Source organism: Diplotaxodon limnothrissa, linkage group LG10 (assembly GCF_057381915.1).
Source record: "Diplotaxodon limnothrissa isolate DT_005_m linkage group LG10, D_limnothrissa_male_GT1.1, whole genome shotgun sequence".
NCBI classification, from domain to species: domain Eukaryota; kingdom Metazoa; phylum Chordata; class Actinopteri; order Cichliformes; family Cichlidae; genus Diplotaxodon; species Diplotaxodon limnothrissa.
In genome coordinates, this window is record NC_140605.1 from 27,172,247 (window position 1) to 27,199,347 (window position 27,101).

At 41.1% G+C, this 27,101-nt stretch overlaps 1 protein-coding gene across 3 annotated transcripts in view; it reads left to right on the forward strand.

Moving 5' to 3' along the window:
• ppm1e (protein phosphatase, Mg2+/Mn2+ dependent, 1E) overlaps nucleotides 1–26,640 on the forward strand; it is a 55,681-nt gene extending 29,041 nt beyond the window's left edge. For all 3 annotated transcript variants that reach the window (XM_085364682.1, XM_085364681.1, XM_085364683.1), the window contains exons 3-8: nucleotides 14,726–14,847; nucleotides 20,050–20,249; nucleotides 21,321–21,509; nucleotides 21,792–21,935; nucleotides 22,919–23,012; nucleotides 23,923–26,640. In XM_085364682.1, the coding sequence (XP_085220808.1) occupies nucleotides 14,726–14,847; nucleotides 20,050–20,249; nucleotides 21,321–21,509; nucleotides 21,792–21,935; nucleotides 22,919–23,012; nucleotides 23,923–24,851 (1,678 nt within the window). In that variant the 3' untranslated portion in view covers nucleotides 24,852–26,640. The remainder of the gene's footprint in view (nucleotides 1–14,725; nucleotides 14,848–20,049; nucleotides 20,250–21,320; nucleotides 21,510–21,791; nucleotides 21,936–22,918; nucleotides 23,013–23,922) is intronic.
• The last annotated feature ends 461 nt before the right edge of the window (nucleotides 26,641–27,101 follow it).

The following is a 27,101-nucleotide window of genomic DNA, read 5'->3' on the forward strand; positions in this document are numbered from 1 at the left end:
CACCCTTCTGACTGACCTTTTCTCTGCTGCAACAGCTCTTTTTGTTTGTCCAGATTCCTCATTAGCTGCCACTGGGTCATCATGGCCATTGCGATATTTAAATACACATTGCTGATGTTTAAATAATGCTCTCACCATGCCAAACTGATGCGCAAACGTAGAACATCAGCTAACATGTTAAAAGCTGGCAGTTGTTTAGGGTTATTAATGTATTTGTGAAGGGCTTGTTTTTCTGTGTTAAGTAACTGAGGATGTTTGTTACGGGATTTGAGATGGAAAACCCCTCCCACAGCCTGCAACTTTCAGCTCCATCGCTTCTCATTATACTTAGTGAGCTCTAGAGGGGTCGTTAGGTGTGTTTTTGGAGGGCCAGACCAGCTGTTGGCCTCCAGTCTTTATGCTAAACGAATCCAATGTCCGGGCAGTATTTAGGGCAGAGACACCACAAAGTGGTATCGATGTTCTCATCTCAAGAAAGAGAAGTATGTTTTCCCGAAACTACAGCCCAGCCATCCATCTGTGCATTTAAGCTACAGCACCACTACAGCAACTAAATCAAATAAACTGCAGGTCTGTCTCTGTTTTGTGATTTGAATGCAGAGCAGAGGCTGAAATATCTGCCAGCTCAAAATATGCTTGATCACTCCCTTGTCTCAGATGTCACTATTGTTTATGAGAAAGCGGATCAATTAAAGGATACTCGAGGTCAGGACATGATGTGGCTTCCCTGTAGGCTCTCACCAACCCACCAACGATCCAGCTGGTGGATTACATAATGCTGCCTTAAGGCTTTGTGCAGCGCAGCGCTGGGCTTGCTCAAAAACCTCACAGGGAATTACATGTAAGTTCCCCAGTCTTTCTGCAGAGGCTGAGCACAGGCTCGAGGCTTATCTGAAAACTGACTACACTCAGCTACTACAGACACACAACCACTTCAACGACATGACACATGCAGAGCTGTACGGCTCATTTTCCTCAGAGTGTGTCACCTTTAAGTCTCCACTTACTGCCATGTCTTGTTGAAGTAGTAGAGCCGCTGCCTACACAGCAGTCCCAGATGTACCGTAGGCGGTTGTACGAATTCTGCGGCTCTGAAGGGTTTTCTAATTTTATGACAGATTAGACACGCCTCTCTGCAGCCAACATTGTGCAATTCATCGTAAGTGGAACATGCCACTGCGAGTGCGTGCGGCACCACTGTGTGACGTCTGCAGTCACAGTTGGTCCATCATTTCCACTCTGTTTGAGGCACACCATGTTACATCAGCAGAGCTCTGAAAACACCCGGAGGGGCACGCAGGTTATGAGGTAGAGCTGCTGAAAGGGCCAAACACAGCACACTTTCTTCTTGACTGCAGCTTGATGAGAGCCGATGGCAGATCACACTGCTCAGGTTGACTGTGGATGGGCAACACATCTGCACAGAACCACCTCTGTTTCACCGCCACGCACAAAGAGTCGCTGTAGCTGAGGCTCATAGTGTCACTGTGTTATCAGATATGGTGCTGTTACACAACATCTAGGTTTTTATCATTAATTACAAATGCTGCTGCTTCTAGTGCATATTATTACTTTAGTTTTGTTATAATTATTAAGAGTGAAGCCAAAATATTGCAGTAAATCGCCGCTGCCATGTTTCCCTGGCGATGTAATTTGTAACTGGAGGCCACAGACTGGTTTCCAGGAGGTGGAGATGGGGTACTGATGTCCCATCTCCTGGCTGACACAAATATGATGGACGTAGCTTCCAGGTCTGAAAAGCGAAGCCAACATGGAAATGCTTTAAATCTGCAGCGTTTTTAAAGGCCAGCAGGGGGGCATACCTGTGGTTGGAAATGGATTTCGGGTCCTGATTAGTTTTACAGTCGGATGGCGATAGTTAAAATACTTATTGCTGTAGCTACATTCAACTTTACATTGTCTATGAGCTAGCCATGAGGTAGTAGATCATTATATACCAGCTAATGCATTGTCAGTAATCCTCCAGACATTTCTGGTATTCAGCTTTCCAGCTTTGTTTGTGTCCAAAATTACAATAGTGCTGCACATTGTTGTTTTGAACCTCCTTAGCGTGCACGTCATTCTGTCTGCAAATAAACACAACAGTTCAAAAAAAATTGAATGAATTCTGGTAAAACCTTGTAGGAGTGTGGCCGTGTTAAAAACCCACTAAAATTTGCCTGAAATCCACCAAAGTCTTGAAGATCAGCTTAATGATTTATTGGTCATAAAATGGACAAAAAGTTGTATAACTTAGAAACTATGATACTTGTGGTGTATATTTTCAACATATAGAAAGTATCATATATGATTTCAAATATCATATCAGATTTGACCTTTGACCTTCCTTTATAGTGAGTAGATTGATCTAAAGATCAAAGTCATGCTAATGCTATATAGAGCCATTTAAAAGCTTCTCCACCAGCTGACGCAGAGGTCGTCCCAATGTCTGCGGTGAATGACTGTAGGTAATTAATGAATCCAGACCACCCTCTAAACCAATTACTGTGCAGGCAGCAGAGAAACTTTCTGCTTCCACAAGGACAAATACAGACAGCGCCTCCATTTATAATGTTTAGATTTTACTTATTAAGCTACTTATTGGCTATTAGTGTTTAGTTTTTTTGACCTCTTAACTTTTTGTCTTTTTTTTTAATGTTATTATTATTATTTCTTAAGGTTATTTTTCAGGCTTTGGCAGCTGTATTCGAGGAATTTCCCAACTTTTGGAGTAACTTACAAAATCTTATCTTATCTGTTAGAGTCACAAAGAGAGTAGGAAAGGTTGGATGGATAGCCTCACCACAGGTTTCATTTTAAAACAGGAGGCTGCTGCACCTTGATTGTTTCCTGACTTGGTTTCTTTTAATTTGAACCAAAAAATTTCCAACATTTTAGTCAATACATGATCATTGCAACCATGAAAGCTCCTCTAAAACCAATTCAAGCGTCGATATTTCCTCAGCTCTGTTTACTCTAACTACAGAATGGAAAACTGTGGAAAGACTTCGTATCACCTGCAGTAGTATCCTGGAGGTGTGCATGCTCTCACCACACATTCTATTTTATATTTAAATGCCTGCTTACATGAAGGAAATTGCATATATCCAACCTCATTGTATCCATCCTTTGCTTTGCAGCCACAGCACCAAATGTCCCTTAATTCACGGCTGAATGTAGTCCACAACAAAAGAACGATTTAATCTGTTTGTTAACGTCTGCTAAAAACTAAAGTGCTTTGTGGTTGTTTTAGGGAATCATGCAGCAGTTTGATAAAAATGAAACTATAACATGTCTGACCCATTTTTAAAGATTTACGAGAGCAAGATGGCTTTTTAATAGGATTTGTCAATAATGCGGAAATGCACAAGCTTTATCCTTTAAAGAGGAACAAAAACAGCAATTACTGTTAAGTGTTTATTACCAAGTGATTATACAGTGCTTAACTTGTACATGCATGTTGGGTTATTATATTTTGGCAGCTTTATTTATATAGGTAAATTAGAAGAACAAAAGGGGTGATTTATTTATTTATTATGTTGTTTGTTTGCTTGTTTTTTTGCTTAATAACACATATTAAGACTACGACATGGTGTTATTTTAAAACATGAAAAAAATCCTGAATGGAAAAATATAAAACGCCAAGCTTTACCCTTGATTTAGCAGAAAAAGATGTAATGAAAGCGAATTATTTGATATTGGAGCATTCAGAAGAGGCATCAGTGGATTCCTGCTACTCGCCATCAAATGCCAGAAGGCCCCAGTAACTGACTAAAGCACCACATGGTGTGTGTGGACTGAGGAGACAAATTAATTCATCAAAGTCATTTGAAAGCCATCTTAAGGGAGAAGCAGTACTAAAATGCCACGATTTAAGGCTTCCTGGCACACTTTGTGTTATGTAATCCTATCAGGTCCTCTTGAGAATACTGTGTTCACATAACAGTAGTTGTTAGGGATGGGCTAATTCAACATTTCCTTTGGAAATGTAAGGCTGGGAATAGCCTGAGGATTTTCTCTCTGTTGCTAGAAAAGGCTCTGCCATCTTCCAGGTTTAATATGAGGGATGCCTGCTACAAGGGACCGGCGGCCAAACCAGAACATATCGATGGAGCCCAGTGAGTTCCCATGGATTTCCACTCTCACCTCCACTTGGCACAGAAAAGGTTCAATATTTAGAATAATGAAGTGGGAGCTTGTTCTGTGGGCTTGGCAGCAGGACGACTGACACCACCGACTGTCAGTCACTTGCTTCCATGTTGCTATGGAAACAACCTTGTTGCTCCGCTGCGGGGCTAAGAAAAAGCTTGTAGAAAGCATTGGTAGAAAAAAAAAGAAAGAGAAAAAACATGGCTGCATGCATGAGTCATCTGCTAACACATCCACCCAGAGCTCTCCAGTTTTATCACTGCGAGCAGCCTGTCAGAGCTCCCTGCACGACTGTAGCTAAACACAGCCGCAGCAGAGACCACATGAGAGAACAAAAGCAACCACAGACTGAGTTAAGGACCACGGGGGGAAGCCAGTAATCACCTTTGACTCAAGCATACCGCCATACCAGCTGCAAATCTTTTTTTCTCATTTCTAATCACAGTCCAGCAACAGCAAGATGAAAGGGTTAGAGGGGAAATCCAGTCAGCAACAGCCAAAGTCATTTTTAAAGGAAATACAACAAATAGTCTCCAGTATATTTGCCTTTATTACTAGGATTTTTTTCTTTTTTTTATATCATTATGAATAGAGTTAATTTTGAATAGCCCGTATGAAGTCTAAGGAGCTTGGAAAAGGAAGCGTCTGGACTTCTTTAAGTTGCTTGAAGACTTGCTTAAAGAAGCCCAGACGCTTTTCTTTCCAAACTTCTTAGACTACGATCACCTGGATGACTGAGAACCTTCACAGACATATGACTCATGAAGAAATTTTAGCACTTTTGAGAGCTTCAGAATGCTTTCAGTACATTTACTAGGTGGATTCTGTTTGCTGGGCAGTCTCAGGCTTTTAGCTTTTAACTACTGCTTCCAAATATTATTTCTTTTACCCTCAGCTTCCCAAACCTGCAGCTTTATTTACTTGGACAAATAAAATCAGTCCAGGATGTCCTTGCTCTTTTCTAAAGTAACCAAGTATCCACTGAAAATCACACACATATTAAAGCTGTAACAAAACTGCAGTTCTTCTTCCTCAAGAAACCAGTTTGTCCTTTACAAAGTCTCGAGGTCACCAGTAAAGTGGCAAGCTCAGTACCACAAACACCAGTCAAGGCACTCTAATCCAAAGCACCAGCCTTCTTTCTCAGTATTACTCTGCTCCAATTGTGTTGGATGATTTTATCTATGTATTTGTTCCTTTCAATTTTCAGAGATTCACACTGAAAAAACATAAGATAACATAAGAATAATGAGAAGGAAGGATATGTAAACTAGGGCAGAGCAGCGCCTGCAGATTGATTTTAAAGAAGCATTTTTTAGCCCGGCTGAACCGGCGCAGGTCGAGTAACATGTAGTCAGTCGTGCCGCTGCAGTGTGATGGTGTGAACTGAGATTAAGCCCTGCTTTAATCCTCCTCCGCTCCACATGACCTCACTGTGATGCATGAGCCACAGGGAACTGTCATTGGTGCGTCACGTCTTCTCCTGTGTGACCTGCAGCCAATCAGAGCTCCTCAGCTCAGCATCCACCCCCAACAGCCAGCCGAGAGTGAGGGAGGAGAGAGGGGAGTAGAGGGGAGAGAGAGGGAGGGGAAAATATGGGTTTCTATGAATGGAAACATGGAGGAGAGGATGCTGGTGATGGAGAAGCCCAAATAGGGACAGTCCCATACTGTCTAATTTCCTGGTGTCCACCCTCTTCTCTGTCTGTCTTTATTTTACCTAAAAATTACTAGATGCATAATTAAACAGTGGAAAGCAATCAAGAAGAGTTACTAAAGTAAAAGCACATCTCTCTGCTTTACTGCATTAACAGTGTTTTCAGCCAGGTTCTGACACCTTGATTAATAATCAACCATCCATCAATTAGCTTTTCCTGCTCTATCTTGCAGACAGTTGCCTACCCTCAGCTGACACTGAGCAAGAGGCGTCATTCATCCCGGACAGACAACCATGCACATCCACACCTACGGCTAATTTGGATTCACCACACTGTGTGAGAAAACCCACACAGTGTGCAGTCCCTTTGAATATTAATTACTTCAAAGAGCGTGGAAGAATAAATCACAAACAGAAAGGAAAACAATCCTAACCTTGTTTTTTTTTCTTTATGTCCATTAAAATCTCCTTTAAAAACCTTAAAGAGATCATTTTTTGTTTAAACCAGTAATGGAGTATGCTGTATGTTTACGCAGCTTTGAAAGCAAAAAGCAGAACAGAGGAGCTGTTATAACACAGACCTGGGCACAGTTTGTGGAAATACTGGATGAGTTTGCTGGTTTTGCCCTGGAGGGAGACAAAAAACACATTCTTATCACTAAATGCCTGTGTGATCATGAAAATACCTTGGAAGTGACTCAGTACCAGATAAGAGCCCCCCCCCCCCCCCCCCCCCCCCCCCCCCCCCCACCTCATGTTTTCAACAAACACATTATTATGTCTCTAATGGGAGCTGACTGTGTAAAAGAAAGGGGAGAAGGCGGTTCTTTTTTATGTTTGGTGGAGAGCAGCCAAGAGAAAGCAACATGGGGGTCAACAGAGTCAAAGAATAACAGCTAAAAAGGCATTTATTCATAGCAAAAGGATAAAATGATATTAACAAAATTCAACATTGCCATGCAAGGCAAAAAAAAAAACCCTAATAAAATTCTGCAGAGTAAAAAGTGATAAAAGCAAAAGACTGAGTTAGTGGCTAATCAGGTGAGGGCTCAGGTAGGAGGTAAAACTAAATGAAATAAGCCGTGCAATGAAATTGTGAAAATTAAAAGCATGCAACATAAAACAGAGAGCAAAATTAACTGCTAAAACCTACACGCTAAACAAACCACAGCAAGTATAAAAACAATAAAAATATTTGTACTGGATTCATTGGATCCATTCCTCTAACAGTAACCCCACTTCTAAAAGTCGCTGAAAAGATAGCTTTGGATACGTCGCAAACCACATTGAGATTTGGTTGAAAGGGTGGTTCTTTTTTCACCTTTTCAGGCAAATTTAGTGGAAAGGGACCAATCTGCAAAGATGGCTTTTAACTTTCCAGGTTTCAAAGTTAATGAGATATCTGCCTGACTTAGTTGAACGTGCTATGATCATCGTTTTCATGGTTGTATCTCCGTGATCCAAAAAAAAGATGCCGATCTTAGGCTAAATTGGGACAAAATCCGATGTCAGTGACTAAATAAATGCAGTGACAGGCAGATTTAACCCAGAAAATGTTCGGTGCTTGGTGGGACATTTACTAAAGTGAAACAGCCCACCGCTACTGCAGAAAGTTAGATGTGATGGTGATATTTTGGGAGCACTTTAGAAACATTTCTAACTCAAAGACCTCCTTTTCAAGGATATCTTTTGACCTGATGTTGGCAGCAGGCTTAGATGACTAAATTCACATTACGGCTTTGCAGACAGACAGTGTTGTTCTTTCCTTTGATCTGCGCTTTAAGAATGAGAACTAGATATTTCACCAATACAGCGTCTACACTTTCAAGGAGAAGTTTACCCATGAGGTTACAGTGGATGCTGCTTTATGGGAGCAGGCGTCTACTACTCCTTTCGTCATGTTTCTAGGCCTTGACCCAGTTTGAGAGCAGCATCAAGGACCTAATGTAAGACAGGTTTCTACAGGAGGACATGTAATATAAAACTTTTTTCTTTGTCAGGCAGATAAAGAAATATGATGCTGAATGAAAACCAAAAAGATTTAAAACACAGTAAAGAGTTTCAAGCTACTTTGCCTTTTTATTTCTCCTCAGTGGTGTGAGTTGTGGACAGACGCATGAGGTTTTTGGGTTATCTGTCCATTCCTCCGCTCTGAACTCATGGACACGATATTTCCAGGATTTCTCAAGAAAATTTCTTCAAACTTTCCAAAACATTCACCTTGATTTGGGGATGAACTTATTTGGTTTGTGGAAGTCAAAAGTTAAAGGCTTGTTAGCTTTCTGATGGTTCGTCTGTGCACCTGTGTTTCACCCTGTCACCTTGAATATGCTTCAGCTTCCTACCGCCTACCTCTTTTGGCCTTTGACCTCAAAAGAATTTTTACAGCCTTTTTTACAGCATCTGGTCAGTTAAACTTCTGTGATATTTATCTGTCCACTTAAACTGTTGTGAATCCATTTCAGCTGCTTTGGTGCAACCCAAAGTGACAATGTTTTCTCAGGTGGTGGCCACACATCGTTGCTCTCTTTGCTTTGTGCTGGTTCCCTTGTCACTGTTAGTAGCATGAGATGATGCCTGTAGGCCATTCAGGTTGGACACGTTGCCCAGCTTCTCCAGGGTGATGCGAGAGGGTTTGCAATGTCTCCCAGTGAGTGGAGGAGATATCAAGAGACACGAGGAGAGCTGGACAGCTAGAAGGGATTCAACCCAGCAGCAGTATGAGATATTTTGTGCAAGGAGTAACACGTGGAGCGCTGACGGAGCTCTGCCAAATGACCTCCAGTGGATACTCCTGTGCATGTTTCTGACCAAACTGTCAGGATCAGACTTCATCAGGGTGGAGCTGGCCTGGCGTTCGCTACAGAACTGGTAGGTTGCACCGGTGGCAGCCCCATCTTTTCACAGAGGACAGAGTGACACTGAGCACATGTGACTGATATAAATGAGTTTTGTTTTTTTAAGTGTATATACCAGGTGTTTATGCTGTAATCAATCAAAGAGTTGTTGTTTTTTTCCTCCTTCCAGTCTCTCAAATATTGAAGTGAGATATAGTGATTGGAAAGGCCATAGCATGTGATTCCATTTGAGTCACTCTGATGATAAATTATCAGTGAAATACAACCTGTAATTTGTGTAAAAATTACAGGTTGAATGAACCTGTTAAACTATAAAGTAAACAGGACTGTGATCCTAAAGCTGCTGCAAGATATCACCGATTCTGGACTGTCGTGTTAGTACAGTAAAACACAAATAAAGTTTCCCTTTTGTTGAAAAGTTCCTGAGGTTCATGAGAGTTCAAGTCTGTCGTGAAGCTACAGGAATACGTCATACTCTAACTGGATATATTCAGCTCAGTGTCAGGATGGGAATGAGTAATTGCCTTTTCAACATATTTAACTATTTCTGTAAAGATGATCGTCAGTGAAGTTATTTGTAGTTTTTGTGGTTGCCATGGCATGGCTCTTTCTCCAACACTGTAAAGTATTGAGAGAGCAGGAAGAAAGGAGAGGCAACAGCAGGTTGTAACTGCAAATGTAAAAAGCAAATTAGAGCTTCTTGTTGGCAACATGAAATGTAAATTAAGACTTTATGCGCAGGTGCAACTGTTTTCATCTAATCTATAAATAAACTGCTCCAACGTGATGGATGACAAATAATAATCAAGGGAATATCTCATCATAAAAAAGTGGCTGCAGAGTAAATGCAAAAAACTGCAGCTGCTGTGGCCACTTGAGGAGTGTTAGTCCAAAACTACATCTGCAGCTTCATACAAAAAAGTAGATATTTTGCACCTTTATAACAAAAAACTCACCCACTGGGATTTTATTATGTTTTAAATTAGCTAAAAAATAAATAGCTTGCTGTGTGATAAATTGCACTAAATGCCTTTGCAACGAGACAAATTCTACTCTTTTATTAATGCGTTGTTTCACACCAATCCAACTCAGCAGGTTTAAGTATCTACACCCCATACCTGCACAGTCAGTGAATGCATCAGCTGATACCTTAGCATTTTTATTCATTTATAGCCACTATTACAAAAACACCACAGCGATGGCCAGAATACTAAAACATGGCTCCATGAACCACTGGGAGACGTGCTTTTTTCTTTTTTTAAACTATGAGTCGTGCAAAGCTACTCTAGAAGCTCTCATTTGAGTCCATGAATTAAAATACTTTAAATAAAGCTACGTCTACTTAAAATCAAATGTATTTAGGACCCACCCATCCACCCTGACCTCCTCTGGTTGTGAATTTGCATTGTCATAATTAATCCCGCAAGAAAGCTTTGTTACTTTAAAGGACACCATGTTGCCATGGGTACGAGTAAAATGGCTCATGCTGTTGATGTGCTTGGGAGGTCAGTCTTGCGATGAGACCACGCTTTGTTAGAGTCGTCTAATGGTATTTGCTAGTAAAAACACACATCTTTTCAGTCGTACATGGAAATTAACTCACTTAGCTGTCTCTGTTAGCAAGAGTACAGCTGAATTAATTAAAAATGTTGAGGTTGGCTGCCGCTGGCTTTGAGTTTTCATTGATTAAACCCATGCTATTTGACATATGAGCCACAGAGGCCCCTTTCACACTGACTGTATTTAATTTTAGAATATGTCCCTGCGTTGTACTCAGCCAACCCAGCTCATTTATTAGGGGGAAATTAAATGCAGTGCACTGAGTACTGTACTGAAAGTGTCCAACAGAGATTATCTGTATTCAGTTGCCCTAGTGCTACATTTTAAATTAATATGGAACATTATGCAGTATATCTGTTGAAGTTAAAATACGATGGATATATTGTGCTCCAAAGAAACAGAGTTCAAAATGACACATTGCACAAGCAGGATGTGGTCAAAATCAGCCTTTGGGAGTGATTATATACGTAAGGCTGATATAGGTAAAGCTAAGAGTCTACACAGCAGACATTTTATAAACAAAAACATATTTTCAGCTTAAATAAATCAAAGGTTATTAAAAAGAAACATAGTGCTGGTGATTTTTCTCTGGTGAAAGGTCAAAATGCCTTTTCGGACACCATCATTTTTTAGATGTAGGAACAACCCAGCTGTAAAATGCTGATCGAGGTCTAGACTAAAATCTACTGACATCTGGTACAGATGATGTTGTTGTTGTTCTGCAACTGCTTTTGGCAATCCCAGTGATGCTGAAATATTTTTGTTTTGAACAAAGTACCTGACCATAAGTGCTTTTAGATTTAAATCTAAGCACTAAAACAGACACAAAACCTATTGTGTTTAGCACTAATTAGAATTAGTCAATTTTCTACGTGCTGAACTAAATAGTAAACAATGTCCAGCCACAGCAAGTTATCATTGTGGTAGCGATGTGCAACAGATTTTTTTTACCCACTAGTCTGGGGTTTGCCTAACATCTAAAAACAAAACTTTGAGTTAAGTGTTCTCCACATCAAGACATTTTTTAAATTATCTATCTGAAGGACCATGGATTAACTGGTGGACAGTGCCCTCGCTCTTATTTTGAAGGTTCAAGTCATTGTTAACCAACCAGCCCTGGACTTTTTGTTTTTGTTTCACTTCTGTCAGACAAAGCCAGTCACTTCAGATGCCTCCCAAAGAGTCTTTGGTCCTGGGGTTGATCAGCTCAAGTGCTTACCTGTTATGCTCTTGAGTTCACTGCAAGTTGAATGGCCACTCCATCCAGAAGTGGATGAATTTGCTGAGATAACTAAACATATTTATGTGTCCGAGCAACTTATTAATCATATTATTTAATCTTTAATTTATTAAAGGGTTAGTTTATCTCGGGGCAGCACGGTGGCACGGTGGTTAGCACTGTTGCCGCACAGCAAGAAGGTCCTGAGTTCAATTGCACCATCAGGCCGGGGTCTTTCTGTGTGGAGTTTGCATGTTCTCCCCGTGTTTGCGTGGGTTCCCTCCGGGTACTCCGGCTTCCTCCCACCATCCAAAGACATGCAGCTTGTGGGGATAGGTTAATTGGATAATCCAAATTGCCACTAGGTGTGAATGTGCGAGTGAATGTGAGTGCGAATGGTTGTCTGTCCCTGTGTGTTAGCCCTGCGACAGACTGGCGACCTGTCCAGGGTGTACCCCGCCTTTCGCCCTATGACAGCTGGGATAGGCTCCAGCGCCCCCCGCGACCCTGAAAAGGATAAGCGGAAGCGAATGGATGGATGGATAGTTTATCTCCATTTCCATTCACCCACACATATGCACAGCATCCCCCAAAAAATTATTCAACTCTTTGGGAAACAGTGTCGTTAGTGTTTTTTAGACCTACTTTGATTCAATATTTTCACTTTTCAGTGATCTTTGTCAGTTTTTAGTTGCAGCAGAGTTTGGCTGAGGTACCAAAACTACTTGGTCAACTTTAGCAAAAGATAAGGTTTCAGGTTAATATAATCCAGTGTCCTCAATCATAGGTATAGAGACCAGTCAGCAACTCACTCGCACCTCTAATTGCTAGGGAGAAATGTGTACTCCCCAACCAGTTGGTGAGTGGTTTGCTGCACCGAAACCTCCTTGTGATTGTTTTGGTCATGGAAGACACTAACTTATTGCTTTTTGAAACATGTTTGGTTGCATTGGTAAGGCACAACTTTTACGTTGACGAGAAAGCCTCACTACAGCTGATCGAGCACTATCTTTTGCAGACGAGGCACTGACATCCATTCAAACTGAAGGCGACCATGCCAACTTGCTAGCAACCAAAGCAATCACAAGGATTGCTTTGGTTTATTACAGCCTTACATAGCTGGTAGTCTGGGTGTGCTGTGTATATTCTGTTGATGTAAGCATAGGGTGTTAGAATATGTTTAGAATATAGCATGACATTTTTTTGGACACATATATACTTCAGTTTGTAAGTTTCTCTTTCAGCACAGTAACCTCTGAACACTCGCGGCCTCCCATCTGTTGTCCCACTTAATGAATCACCCCCAGAGGAGTGCACAGCCTCAGGTGCTGTTTCCTGGTTTGAACCTTTGTTCGATCATGCCCTGCTTTCTTTAAAACCAACATTACTGCTTCATTAACAAATCATGTAACCAAAATCAGAGCTTCTCAACACACCTGCCGGAAGTTTTAGATTGTGTGAATGCTTGAAGGATTTTCAGGTGTGACCAGATCAGATTATTGTATCAGTCCAGTTCAGGAGAGTCGTTTTTCACTGCTTGTGGCTCCTTAATTAAAAAGCCATTGAGCTAGCATCACTTCAGTTCAGATATATTTTCAAGTTAATTTGAGTGCTATGGAGACTATCCAGACATTAGGTTACTATGGTTACCTGCATCTGGATGTGGCCTAGTTATCGTGGTGACTCATGTACAGCAAGCCTTCAGTCCTTCAAACGACCCTCCTCTGCTTCCTCCCACTCCTTCTCCTCCTCCTCCCCAGCTCTCGTTAACCTTAAGAAAAAGGCACACCTCCTCCAGCGTGTGCAGATGTGGCCAGATGTTGTGATATTCTGCTGCACTAAGCAGAACTTTGTGTTATAAAATTTTTAAATCCTTCAAGGCAAATACGCACGTGGGCATTCCACAGATGACATGCATGATATCAGAATTCAGGGAGTGCCCAAATTGAATCATGCTGCAGCCACACGCACACACACGCACACACACACACACACACACACACGCACACACACACACAAACCAAAATGAAGTGATTTCTCATTTGTGATTTGTTTTTTATAATTTTTTAGCTCTAAAAACATGTAATTTAAATTCCATGGCTTTGTTTAACTGTGATTATTTAGAAATGGTTTCTGTATTTAATATTTGATTTATATTTTATACCTATATTTTAAATATTAATGTTAATTTCAAACAGAATTACAAAGTGTAAAGTTAAAGGTGTTTTGTTTATTGTGAAATATCTTGTACAGCTCATCAGCAGTGTCCATTAGGGGGCGGTACCCCACACTTTGAGAATCACTCATGTAATAAATTCTGTTTAGGTTTTTCATGTGATGTCATATTTCTCAAGAGTGGTCCACCATGTTGGACGTGATACAACCTCTGGTTTCTAGAGAAAAAAAAATTGTATTCCCTGACCCTTTGGCAAGTGTTTGCTGTGAAATTGGTGATTAGCCTTGTGTATGTTAAATGGGCCCCGACTGATTTTATGTGTTTGAGCTCTTATTCATTGACCCTACAGCACCATGTGCCTAGAAGATAATCCATGACTGAAAAACCCGAATAGTAGAGGTGAGGCCTAGCACATAGCTAGCAGTTACACCACATATGTCAATCAAGAAAGCCATATCCAAGATTAAGCCTCACCGGTATGCAAATGGATGTGTGGATGAAAATGGATGAAAAATAAATTGCCTACCTTACAGTTAATATAAAGGAAGAAACTGTGCATAGAGACCCAACCCTTTTTTGTACCAGGCTGCAAACACGTTCATTAACATGGGAGTCTATCGGGACTGACTCGTTTTTGGAGCCAGCCTCAAGTGGTGACTAGAGGAACTGCAATTTTAGATCATCTTTCAGCCTGCCAGAGTGCGGGTTTGCCTTGTTAAGTGAATGGCATGACTTATTATAAAAATGTAACTTTTAATAATTTTACTGCTATGTAAAAATGTGATTGCTCTGAAGCAGAAAAATGACCACAGATGTATATTTCTGAGATCTGTGTGCTGTCATTTCTTATTACTTATAATCAGATATGCAGTATCTGTGCTGATGCCCACACCTGTGACGAGCCAAAACCAGCCAATAATACCTGCCAAAACTTGTTTGTGTTAAGGCTCCAAGAAAGCATCAGTAATGCTGTTTGTTCCGGCATGTTAGTATTGTGGATCCTTGAATATATTTCCTAATAAACCTAGATCATGCTGTCAGTCGATGATGTAAGATGATTTTTCTTTCTGACCCATTCTTAACTGTGTCGTCTCTCCTCACCACAGTAACTGCCCGTGCTCCCTGGCTGCCGCCTTGGCCAGAGCCACAGCAGACAGCCTCCTGCAGACTGACCTCTCTATTCACCACCTCAATAAGACTGTAGAAGATGGAGCTGACCCATTACCACGTGAGTCCCCAGAGAGCCCACGAGACCGCTCTCTCGCACAAATTAGGTCTCTCTCTCACTTCATCCCACACACATGCACATAGGCATATAACCACCAGGGCTTTGTCCCAGTTCTCCCCCACAAAGCTGCACGGAGAGGTGTTTGACCGCTAGAGGGCACAAAGTAAACTCCGAAGCACACCCAAAGCTGTCAGCCAGGATGTGCTAAATCCAACAATGGCCAGCATATTTACATCAAAATGGCTTTCAAGCTACATGAAAGCTGTATACTGGAGAAAACACAGCATGCAAAGATATACAAATTACCTTCAACAGTCAACATCTGCTCAAACTGCAATTAGGCTGTCAGTTTGTCAGCTGTCATGTTTTGCAGAGGACGAGATATGTATTAGTCAAAAATAGTCCCAAAGAACTGCTGTTTGACATGTACATTGCCAGCTGTTTTCGAAGGCAACTGTCTTTTTGTTTTTTGTTTTTTTAAATAAGCTGAAATGATGTATTTATGACTTGTTTTTTAACTTAATGACTTCTTTGGGAACTAAAGTAAAGGAACCCGTTCAGTATTGACAGTCTAAAGTGTTGCTCTGTTAGCCCTTTTGATCAATTTGTGAAAAATCAATGAGGAAAACAGTTTCATTTCAAAGGGAGTCCTTCAACTGTAGCTTGCTCTCTTAATCCTGGTGGTGGGGTTGTTGGTGCCAAACTGGTCTGAGTATTTCAGAAACTGCTGATCTACTTCACAGCCATCTCTAGGATTTACAGAGAATACTCGGAAAAAAGGAAATATCCATTGAGCATCAGTTCTGGAAGGGAATAGTAACTTAAATAACCACTTGTTACAACCGAAATGCAGAAGAGCAACTCTGAATGTTGAAGCAGATGGACTACAGCAACAGCACTAGTTAGTCAGCTAAGAACAGGAAACTGAGGCTACAGTTCACCAGGCTCACTAAAATTGCTGTCTTGTCTTGAGTCTTGGTTTCTGCTATATTTGGATTGTAGGGTCAGAATTTGGCATAAACAATATGAAAGCATAGCTCCATCCTGCTTTGTATCAATATTTCAGGCAGGCGGTGGTGTAATTGTGTGGGGGATATTTTCTTGGCACACTTTGGGCTTCTTACTACCAACTGGGCATCATTTAAATACCAGGTCCATCCCTTTATGACCACAGTCCACCCATCGTCTGATGACTGCTTCCAGCAGGAAGACACACCATGTAAAAAAGCTTAAATCATCTCAAACTCGTTTCTGCGTTCACTGTACTCAAATGGACTGGTGGTTTCCAGCATCTTGTTGACTCTGTTGCATAAAGAAATAAAGCATCAAACAATGTACAAACAGTGCGTACCTAATAAACTGGCCGTTGAGTGTATGTTCTAATGTAACTTATTGTGGTTTTTAATCATTTGTGCAAAAAGGAGATGAAAAATCGCACAAAATTATCAAACATAATTACTTATATTTAGACAAAAAGATACTCTGCTACTCACAGTCTGAGCGACTTATGTGCATATAAGTTATATATAGCTTTAAAATATAGCTTTTTCTATTTTCCATTGTGGAAATTGTCTCTATGATTACAAATTATTTAAAATGTTAACAGGCATCTCAGTTTAATATTTAAATATTAAACTGAGATGCCTAATTATGGAATTATTAGCACCAAATTCCAATAAAATCGAATCTGATAATATTTAAAAAAAAAACATAGAGGTATTAACTGACAGCCATTATCCATGCCACAACAATGGACCTATTTCTGCAAAATACTAAAAGTTGTAGGAGAAGTAAATTCAGAGGTTCATGGTAGGAAACATTAAGAATATTGCACGTGCAAATATCAGTTAATTAAAAATGATTTATTCTTTGAAAACAAATTTTTAACCATTTTTGATTTGTCGTGCAGCCAATCATTTGCTAACAGTCACAAAAATCTAGTATTGCTAACATATGTCAGAGATGTTGTTTTTTTCTTACAGTGAACAAGAAATTATAACTTTACGTTTCAAATTAAAATTCAAAAATGCTTTATTTATTCTCAACAGAGCAGTTATAAAGGAGCAGAGAACGTCAGCTGAGATATACAACATTGAAAAAAATTAAATAAATAGAAAAAGTACAAAAATATAAATGCAATCCAATTACCAAAAACACTCATTATTTACTAAAACCATAAAAGCATAAAGACTGGGTTTGTTTCCATTACATTACACCAGTTTCTCTTTAGTTCTCCTGCTTTAAGCGGGCGAAGCGCATACAGTGAATCCAGCATCAGGAGCTGTAGAAAGGTTGTAAATGTTCTGCTCTTGCTGGAGTTGTAGTGAGGCTCAGAGTGCACCACCACCACCATCTCTCTGCTTGTGCGTCTTGTGTTGTGTAACAGCCGATCACATCCTGTTTGATGCCGCTTCATTGCACGCCACAATTCTCTTTTTTTTCCCCCTCCAACTATTTGCAAGGTGTTATGAATAGACCTTTACAACATCTCCATTTGGAGCAAGACAGACGGGAGGAGAGCGTGAAACATTCGGCTCAAAGTGCAGTTTATTACCAGGACATTGGGTTTGATGTGCACATACTTTTAAAAAGGAGGATGAGTGGATGCAGCACCAGCTGGCTCTCCATCTCGCTGATGCCATATTTTTCAAGCAAAGTGACAGTGAGAAGAGAGAGAAAAATCAGGATAGACTATAATACCAGCAGATAGCATTAGTAGGTCACGCTCACATACTCGCACAGACGTGGTTATTACAGCGAGCGCATATTCTGCTTACAGGCTCGCCTCTGTTCCACTAACTTGTGTACCTGAGTGAAATCTGCCAATGACTTTGCCTTTCTGACAAAGTAAAACAGGCCCCTGGAGTGCCTCTGTTCACAAGGGTGTAATTTCCTCCGGGGGATGAGGAGTTTTCAAATGTCATTGTTGGGTATTTTTTGACACAGCAGAAAAATTTAGACAAGAACCTTTTAGTTTAATTCACCCTGTAAAATCTCTCTGAGAGGAAGATGTGCAGGGACTACCCAGGGATAAAGTACTTTAATTTGACCAATGTTTCTTTAATTTTTAGATCTCGCAAAGCAGTTCTTGGTAAATGTTACTGACGATTTGTCTTCTGCTATCTGGAGAAATATTAAACCTTGTCCAGAAAACTGCTGTAAGGATGAAATGGCAACGGTGCAACCAATAAATTGGAACTGTGATCCACATGAAGCAATAAAAAGGTTTATTTATTCAAATACTTACTCATTAAAGAAAATACTCTTGTTGTAAGCTGAATGTAGACCAACCTCATGAAGGTTCGAAACTCGACTCATTAACTTTCTTTTTTCCTCTCCATCTGGCCAGTACGAGCAAAACCTGCCAGAGGAAAATATAGGAACAAAGAAGTAGCAAGATAACAATGTTAACACATAATTATTTTCAGCTATTAAATCCCCCCCCTTTCAACTTAACTGAACTTAACTACTGAGGTTTTGTTGAAGACAGAGTCGGTAAATTAAAATAAATTGATATGGTGACAGACACAGACGTCACACCCCTGCAATGGCTTATCCTGATCAGTTACCAGAAAATGTATTTATGCTCATTTATGTAATCACTTAATGCACTGCTCAAATGAATTAAGGGACCACTTGATCATCATAGTATGACACACAAACGTCTGGGATATTAATCTCTCCAGTCGGGAAGGAGAAACCACTGCGAGTCCATTTCAGCTTTGATGCAAATGAAATTGACGACAGGTGCACTGAAAGGCAACAACAACACAAGCTCCAAAAAGGGAGTGTTTTTGCAGGTGGTGGCCACAGATCATTGCTCTCTCCTTCTCCTCTGTGGCTCTTTTTTTTTCTACAGTTTTGCTTTTTGCCAGTGTCCTGATCACTGCTGTTACCACGAGATGGTATCTGTTGCACAGGGAGTCCAGCTTCTCCACGATCAAAAGGTTTCCTGTGTGAAGAGCGTGGAGGAGATATAAGGAGATGGGCTGTGGGAGAACAAGACAAGGGCTCAAAAGGGCTGAGATCTCCTCCTTTATGTGTGAAAGAACAGGAGGAAAACTGCCAAAGTCCAGTAAATTATGACCTCGGCCAGGATATTCACTTGCATGAGGTCCCAACGGCCTAGAGTGGGGCCTGTGCTCATAGATGAGAAAAATGCACTTCTACTGGCTTTCACCAGGAAACAGAGCTGGCAGGTCTATACTGAGCTCATTAGACAGATGCTGTCTAAAATCCTGGAGAAGCTGGTCTAGCTGGATAAACAGAATGGGCTGCAGGTCCCGTCCCCTGTTGCCAGCAGTGACAAAGGCACCAGCAAAAATCAGTCAGGAAGGAGAAAGAGAGAGCGATGCCCTGAAGCACCACCTGCGAAACCATCCCCTGTTTAGGGCTTGTCTTGTTGTTTCTTCTCAAATGCACCTTTAATCACTTTGATTTCCACTAAAGTAGCTGACATGGATTCAGAGTGGTTTCTGCTTCCTAACTGGACAGATTGATAACCCTGAAGTTGTGTTATATTGTGACGATAAGTGCTCCCTTCATTATTTTTTGAACAGCAAAAACACCAGGTGTTTTCTAATTTCTCAAACATGAATCTTTGCAGTTTATATATAAATGTAAACTGAATGTCTTTGAGTTTTAGATTAGACATCTGAAAATGTTGCCTTGGACTCTGGGAAACTACACTGAAGATTTTCTGTGTTTTCCTGACATTTCATTGAGGAACAGCTAATTGACATAAAAAATAAATGTACTTTGTACCTCAAACAGTTATTGCAAACCTACATTAAACCTTTCCTTAAATGAAATAAATAACTATCATATAAATTTAAATGGTCACAAAAATGATCAGATTTACAGATGTGCCATTTCAGGGTAACCGAAATATTGTTTTACTTTCGCTATGGTAAGAAAACTGGATTAAACTGTAAGAGTGATTCATGCACATTTTCTTTATCTTTCCAGTACTCTGTGTCACTATTAGAAGCTATTGTTACTGCAGACTGAGCGATCACCTCTCAGACAGCTTTCAGAGGCACCTAGAGACGCACTGTTTGATGTTCAAAAGATACATCTCTGATAGAGTATACTTTCAAAAGTGCAAGCTCTATAAACTGAGCTCCAAACCAACAGTGGAAGCAATGAAGCTAAAATAGAACAGCCTGGCTCATCGCGTGTGTGTGTGTTTGTGTGTGTCAGAGATGGAGTCTGTGAAGCTGGCCCGGCTGGTGTTTAATAGACTGTTTGAGACGTGCTGCCTCTGGCTGAAGGAGCTCCCCTTCCGCCGTCGTCCACAGCCATATTATGAGACGTCCATCCACGCCATCAAGAACATGCGGCGCAAGATGGAGGACAAGCACATCATCATCCCTGACTTCAACACACTCTTCAATATTCAGGTAGGGGTTAGTGTCAAAAACACACAAAAACTCATGCATTAAATATGTTACATTAGGCCAGAGGTCAGCAAACTGCAGCTCATGAGCCATGGGTTAGAATTACGGTCAATCATAACCTAATTAATACACTATCCTGGATCAACACAATAATGATTCCACAACACTGGAACTGACCAATCACATTGTTGGGATGTCATAGCTTTGCGACTTGCAAAAAAACTTGCTGATGTCCACTTAGGAAAAGGTTAGGTTAGGTTTAGGATTACGGGGCTATAGGTTAGGGTTATGAGATCAGGGTTACGGTTTTGTGTGTGGTGGGACGGTCTTTCCACATCGCAAAACAATGACATCACTACAATGTTGAACCTGGACCAACGTTACTTTTGTTTATCCAGAAACAACACTAACATTAATGTGATCACATTAATACATCATTTCTGGCCCCTTGTTTCTATTTTTGTACTCTGTTAGCAACAACAAGCCTTTTCAAGCTATTTTTATTTAATTATTTATTGATGAAATAGGGCTCGAAAACTTAGGACCATAAACTCCAGAGTAAAATGTTTTCTGAAATCAGAGGAGTCGCCTCCTGCTGGCAATAAGAAAGAATGCAGTCGATTTGGCACAAATCATATTAAACACCCAGTGTCTCTCTCTCGTTGTTTGGTTGCCCCTAAACTACATGATCAGACCTTGAGCAGCCAGGTACATCTTGGGCCCCTGAAGGATCTTATTTCATCATCATGGTGCCTAGCAACTACCCACCATCATGCTAAAAGGACCCATATGTAGCATTTAAGTACCTGTAATTCCGTATATTTTATATAGAATACCTTAGCAAATATTGCATATAGTAACTTTTGATATATCCAAATTGTGATGTTTGCAGTCTCAATATTACATTACATCATTTGACCAATTAGGCCATTAAGTCATTTGAGTTTACTGTATTTAGGGACTACATCAAAAGTTTAATGCCAAATAGATAACTGTGGAAATTTGTTTTTGTGATATGGGAGTTTCACGCCATGCAGTCCAGCCTACAAAATCATGTTTTTTCCTGTCTGCCAGGATCAGGAAGAGCAGGCTTTCTTTGCTGTGTTTGACGGTCATGGAGGTGTTGATGCTGCCATTTATGCAGCCAATCACCTTCACGTGAACTTAGTCCGGCAGGAATCCTTCAGCCAGGACCCCAGCGAGGCGCTCTGCAGAGCCTTCAAACTCACCGACGAACGCTTTGTGAAGAAGGCCTCGCGAGAGGTAACCACATAATCCAAGGACGAAACCATTTAGTAGTATTTACTGCACAGTATTCCTAAACTATGAAGTACTGTTAAGTTTACTCATGGTGAATAACACTATTTATTTATTATATTTATGCTATGAGTATAATTCCAACAGCTAGTCCAATTTTAATAAGAATGAGACAGAGGTGTCTTTCTAAACAGCTCAATGTTGTCAACATTTTTTTCTGCTCGTTTCAAAGTATTTGTGGTGATGCAGCTGCTCTTGAGAACACTGTGACATGTGTCTGTCTGGCAGAACCTACGTTGCGGCACAACAGGGGTGGTGACGTTCCTGCGGGGCCGGACGTTGTACGTGGCCTGGCTTGGAGACTCCCAGGTCATTCTGGTCAGGAGAGGGCAGGTGGTGGAGCTGATGAAACCACATAAACCAGACAGAGAGGTGAGATAACTCAGTCTCCTCATACCTCAGACATGATGAGTCCTTTATGAATTTCTCTGTGGATTGTAGAAACTCTGTTAGCAGCCACGCCTACCTGCTGTTCTGACCTTCTGTTTGTGAGGGGCAGTCAATCAGATGTAAACTTTCTCAAATAGACAGTGGCAAGGATAAGACAAATGACAATAATTTATCAACTTTAATAAAGAGTTGTTTTATACGTTGGTGCATTTTGACTTAGATGGATTTCAGATTAATCATATTTGCACTTGCATTATGTAAAGATCCCGTTACTGTGTTGTGTTGATTTAATCGGCAAAAGTACTGAAGTGTAAAAACGTCGAGTTTCCATTTTACGTCGTTATGTGGCAAAATATTTATTTTCTCTGAGCAGTTGGCAGGCGGTGAGAACTTTCGTAGATTAATAGTTACAGCCAAAAAAATATTCTGGCACCAATAAACTCAGATAAAACAACACATTGTTAATTTACACTTCTTTTAAAAAAAATGAGAACAAATGAGATATAATGTGTTATTTAGTGATATTTTAGGGTGATTTCTGCCAAAGCTTTATATTTCACAACCAAATGTGAGAGCAGTATTATACCACCTGCCTGCTGAGTACCTGAAAGGTGCACGTCATAGTCAAACAACTGAACTCCCTTAAAAATCTGTATATAGGAAAACTTGTGCTTCATGAGCTTTCCACTTCCTGTTCATTATTGTAATTTGTCGCAAAATTTCCACTCCATTATTGCTCACCATGTGTTTCTTTGTTTAATTCTGCAACAACAATAGTAACACAGGACACCGTCCTCCTTCCTTGCTACATCCCAGCCTGTTTCCAGCATCATTAATCTAGAAACAGCACCAGCATTTCAGATTTTAAGGGCACAGCAGAGGCGGGCAAAGCATTGTGCTTTAGTACTGAGCTTTCTGCTGCAGAATGGCAGCACAAGATGATTCCAATCATTTTGTGTCTGCAGGATGAGAAGCAGAGGATCGAGGCTCTCGGAGGTTGTGTGATCTGGTTCGGCACGTGGAGGGTCAATGGCAGCTTGTCTGTATCCAGAGCGATAGGTAAACTTTTCATGCACGTTCTTTTTACTGCACAATTCTCATACATTTTTGTAGCTTCATAGATGACCCTTAAACGTGTCACATTGAGTTAATCATAAAGTTTCTCTTTTGAAAAGAGAAATATGTGTAATTGTGGGCAGACTGTGGGCAGGTTGTGGGTGGTACCCTTCTTGAAAACTGCTCATCCAAAAAGAACGACAGAAGTCATTTGCTACAGAAAAGACAAAAAACAAATATAAAATGACATTAAAACACATCCGTAAAAGCATATCCAAGTTTAGCAGCTTACACGTTTACCTGGCAAGGAAAAGACTCCCTGGTTCAGACCGAGGAATACAGACAAATCCCTTTGAGGTTTTGAGTCAGGAAGTAAAAAAAATCGACCAATCAAATATGCAGAGCTACCTTTTGTGGTGACCCTTTGTGAATAAGGGAGCAGCCAAAAATAGCTTCCTTACAGAAAAATTGATCCAGCTATCTTTTTGAGAACCAGACTTAGTTTTAGAGCTGCAGAGTGAGGGAAAGGAAAAGTTGCACCTAACCCTAATGTATCGGTTCACTCTTATTTTTTTCACATCCCTTCAAGAACTAACATGAGAGTTAAAGATTTCCTTTAGGGTTAAAGTTACAATTTAACCCTAAAACAGAGTTAGATTTAAGGTAGGGTGTTAAATGTAAGAGTACAGAGAACTTTAACACCCCCACCCCACCCCCACCCCACCCCAACATTTAAAGCAGCACATGTACATATGCTAATCCCACTATTAGAAAGCAGTTATTATAAATATAATGTTATTATTTTAGATAATTTCCTACTAGATTCCTTTTCCTGATTCATGAGATGTTCCTGGATGTTTTTACCTTAGTCTGAGCAGATCCTCACAGATTAAACTGTTACCTGTGTTGACAGGTGACTCTGAGCACAAACCCTACATCTGTGGCGACGCAGACCATGGCATCTTCCCATTGGATGGTTCAGAAGACTACCTGATTCTGGCCTGCGATGGCTTCTGGGACACGGTGAATCCAGATGAGGCGGTGCGCGTGGTCAGTGATCATCTCCAGGAGAACGCTGGGGACACCACCATGGTAGCTCATAAGCTGGTGGCCTCAGCCCGGGATGCGGGCTCTAGCGATAATATCACTGTCATAGTGGTCTTCTTGCGGGACCCTCGCTCGCCACCACCCACCAGCACCGAGGAAGAGGAGGAGGGTGTGGTGGAGGGAGAGGTGGCGGACGAGGAGGAGGTAGCAGAGGTGGAGGAGGAGGAGCAAGAAGAGGAGGAGCATGAGGAGGAAGATGAAGCGGTCAGGGTAGAGCGTGATGGCGGAGAGGGAGGAAGCAATGCGGACAATGGGGGGAAGAGCCGTGGAGGCTGGCCCCTGCAGCAGTGCTCAGCGCCCGCTGACCTTGGCTACGAAGACCGAACTGACTCGTTCACGGACAGAACTAGCCTCAGCCTGCTGGGGCCATCGCTGGAGGGCCGCATCTCGCTGACCTGCGGCTCTTTCGGCCTTAGCCCCGACCTCTTTGCCGCCTCTCACATCTTCCGAGAACGCGCACTGAGGCGCAGGTCCTGTGTCCCTCTTCAGGAGTCCAGCATCTCTAGCTTCACGGACCCACTGTGGCCCCACACAGCCATGCTGTTAGGCCAGGCAGTGAGGCGAAGCCGCAAGCTCGGTTATGGTAGTCGCCGGTGGGGGCGGAGGTTGCCAAGCAGATCCAGGGAGCTGCTAGGCCTGTTACCATCTGGCCCCCTGCTGCCCCACATGCAGCGCTACTCCAACCAGAAATCCGAAGTGGCAGTGCCTCAACTGCCCCATGATGCCACCATCTGAAGAGGTGACCCAGACCAAACCATCTCCTTCAACCCTCCTTCCTGCCCCGCAGTCCACCCATCCACCTTTGCCTTCAACAACACGTCAACATGTCTTTCTTTGATAGTTGGTAGTTGTAGCTCCTGCAGTTGTTATGTGATTATTGAATCTCTGTCAGAGGAGTGGTGCTCTCTGTCCTAAGCTGAAATGTTTCCAATTGTAAGCTGGCCCATTAACACAAGCCCCACTCCTCAATGCTGTAGGTAAAGCTCATAACTGCATTCTCCATTGGGACCACTGACCAGTCAAAATGAAGCCAGAGCTGGAAGTGCAGGTTAATAAGATGTGTTCAGACTGAAGGACACAGCTTACCGTAGGCACCTTACATAAAGTTTACGTCTGAGTATTTCATTAACGAGGATATAAGTGAAGATTTAAAGGCAAATAACAGAAAGAACTGGACACCAGAAACATTTAGAAGCAGTTTTGTTGATGAGAAACATATTCAGTCTGAACACATTTAAGATTAATTTATGTGCTTGGTCGCTCTACAGACTATTTTGAAGAGACCATTTTAAAAAGAAAGAAGATGCAACACAGAAAAGATTAAATCTGGTACTTGAAGAAGGAAAAACTGAGGATGAAATAAAGAAAAAATTGCTCGGCTTGGTCAAAAGTATGTGGACAAAAGTATCATGTACTGCAGGGATCTGATCCCTTTTAGCCATCTTTACCGTCATTTCTTGTTACTCTCTTGTTACAATATATAAAATGTATAAGCCACCACCAAACTACTTTTGCTGGTTTGCTCATTCGCACAAAGTGGACAGACGGGGGGGGGGAGTCAAATCTATCTCCGTAGCTCTAACTGAACTTCATGCTTTTAAGTGTAATCATCCACAGACTGTTTTTTTTTTTTTTTTTAAATTCTGCATCTCACTGTGCAGTCATACCCAGGTATAAATGCACGGCGAGGTGTCACATATCATCTTTTCTTCTGAGTAAGCTACTGAGAATGTCGAGCGACCCAGCATTAAATTAAGCTCTAATAGCGCAGCCTGCCTCTCTGTCTCCTCAACAATCCCTCGGTGGCAGATGAATAACATTCGTAAACGGAGGCCGGAACAATTGTTGCTCCTGGTTTCTCAGACTGGAAGCACACACTGTTCTGCCCCCTCCAATTCAGTCAATGACCCAGCCATTATCCAGCCACATTTGTCTACAGATAAAAGCACTTAGCACCGGATTATAAAAGATTAGCGGTCACTTACCTGAATAAATTCTTCATGTAGTCCAGATGGTGATATGCTCCTGAGATAATGGGGTTTTTAGAGCGGGTTTAAAAAAAAAAAAAAAAAAACAATTTCATCATAGTTTTGGTTGTTTTTGTTTTTTACAGAAAACCCAGTGAAGAAAAGCATTTTTCCCACAGGTATTCCATACCTTCCATATTACTGAGTTACTGAGCTCCATGTCCTTTATGCACACCCAGTCACTCATTGTTTCCTATCACCATTAAAGACAAGTCTGGCTTGTGCGTTCAGCCCAGTCATATCACGAGGCTCTAACAGCAAAAGAGATTAACATTTTTATTTTGCCAAAATAAAAGTATGGATACCACTCTCACATCTGTCTGATAAATATGAAGCTATTACCAGCAGCTGATTGGCTCAGCTTACTGATGCTTACTTATGGATAACACCGATATCTATCACCGCTATGTCTATCAAGATAGGATGACCATGCAATATTTTCCAGCTGTATTATTTATTAATTCAGAGAAACAGGAAATTTTCTAAACGTTTTTAATAAGGTGGGGTCTGATACAAGTTTTTCTAGACTGTAACGTTAATATTTTGCTACCTTTCGGCAGACTATTATGTTACTACCCAACAAACATATTACATAATTCCACGTTGTTACATTTTGTCATAAGAACTTGGTAAGTTTGTATGCTTCTCTTGTAGCAAAATAACCAGACTATTTTGCAACGTTATAGTAACATTATAGAAAAATGTGGCGGTGATGTCATACATGTGAGGTACATTATAATGTTTTATAATGCTGCTTTGACTGGGCTTTCTCTTTTATGTTAGTATTGTGTCATTTTTAAATGTCGAGCAAATGTAAGAGACCAGGAGGAGGCGTTGCCGCTACACTGCCCCAAACAGATTTTGTTGTAGGGTACCTGCTTCCAGTCTTCACGCTAAGCTAAGCTAATTGACATCTGGTTTGCAGTGGCTTCTTGTTTAACTAAGTGTACAGATGTGG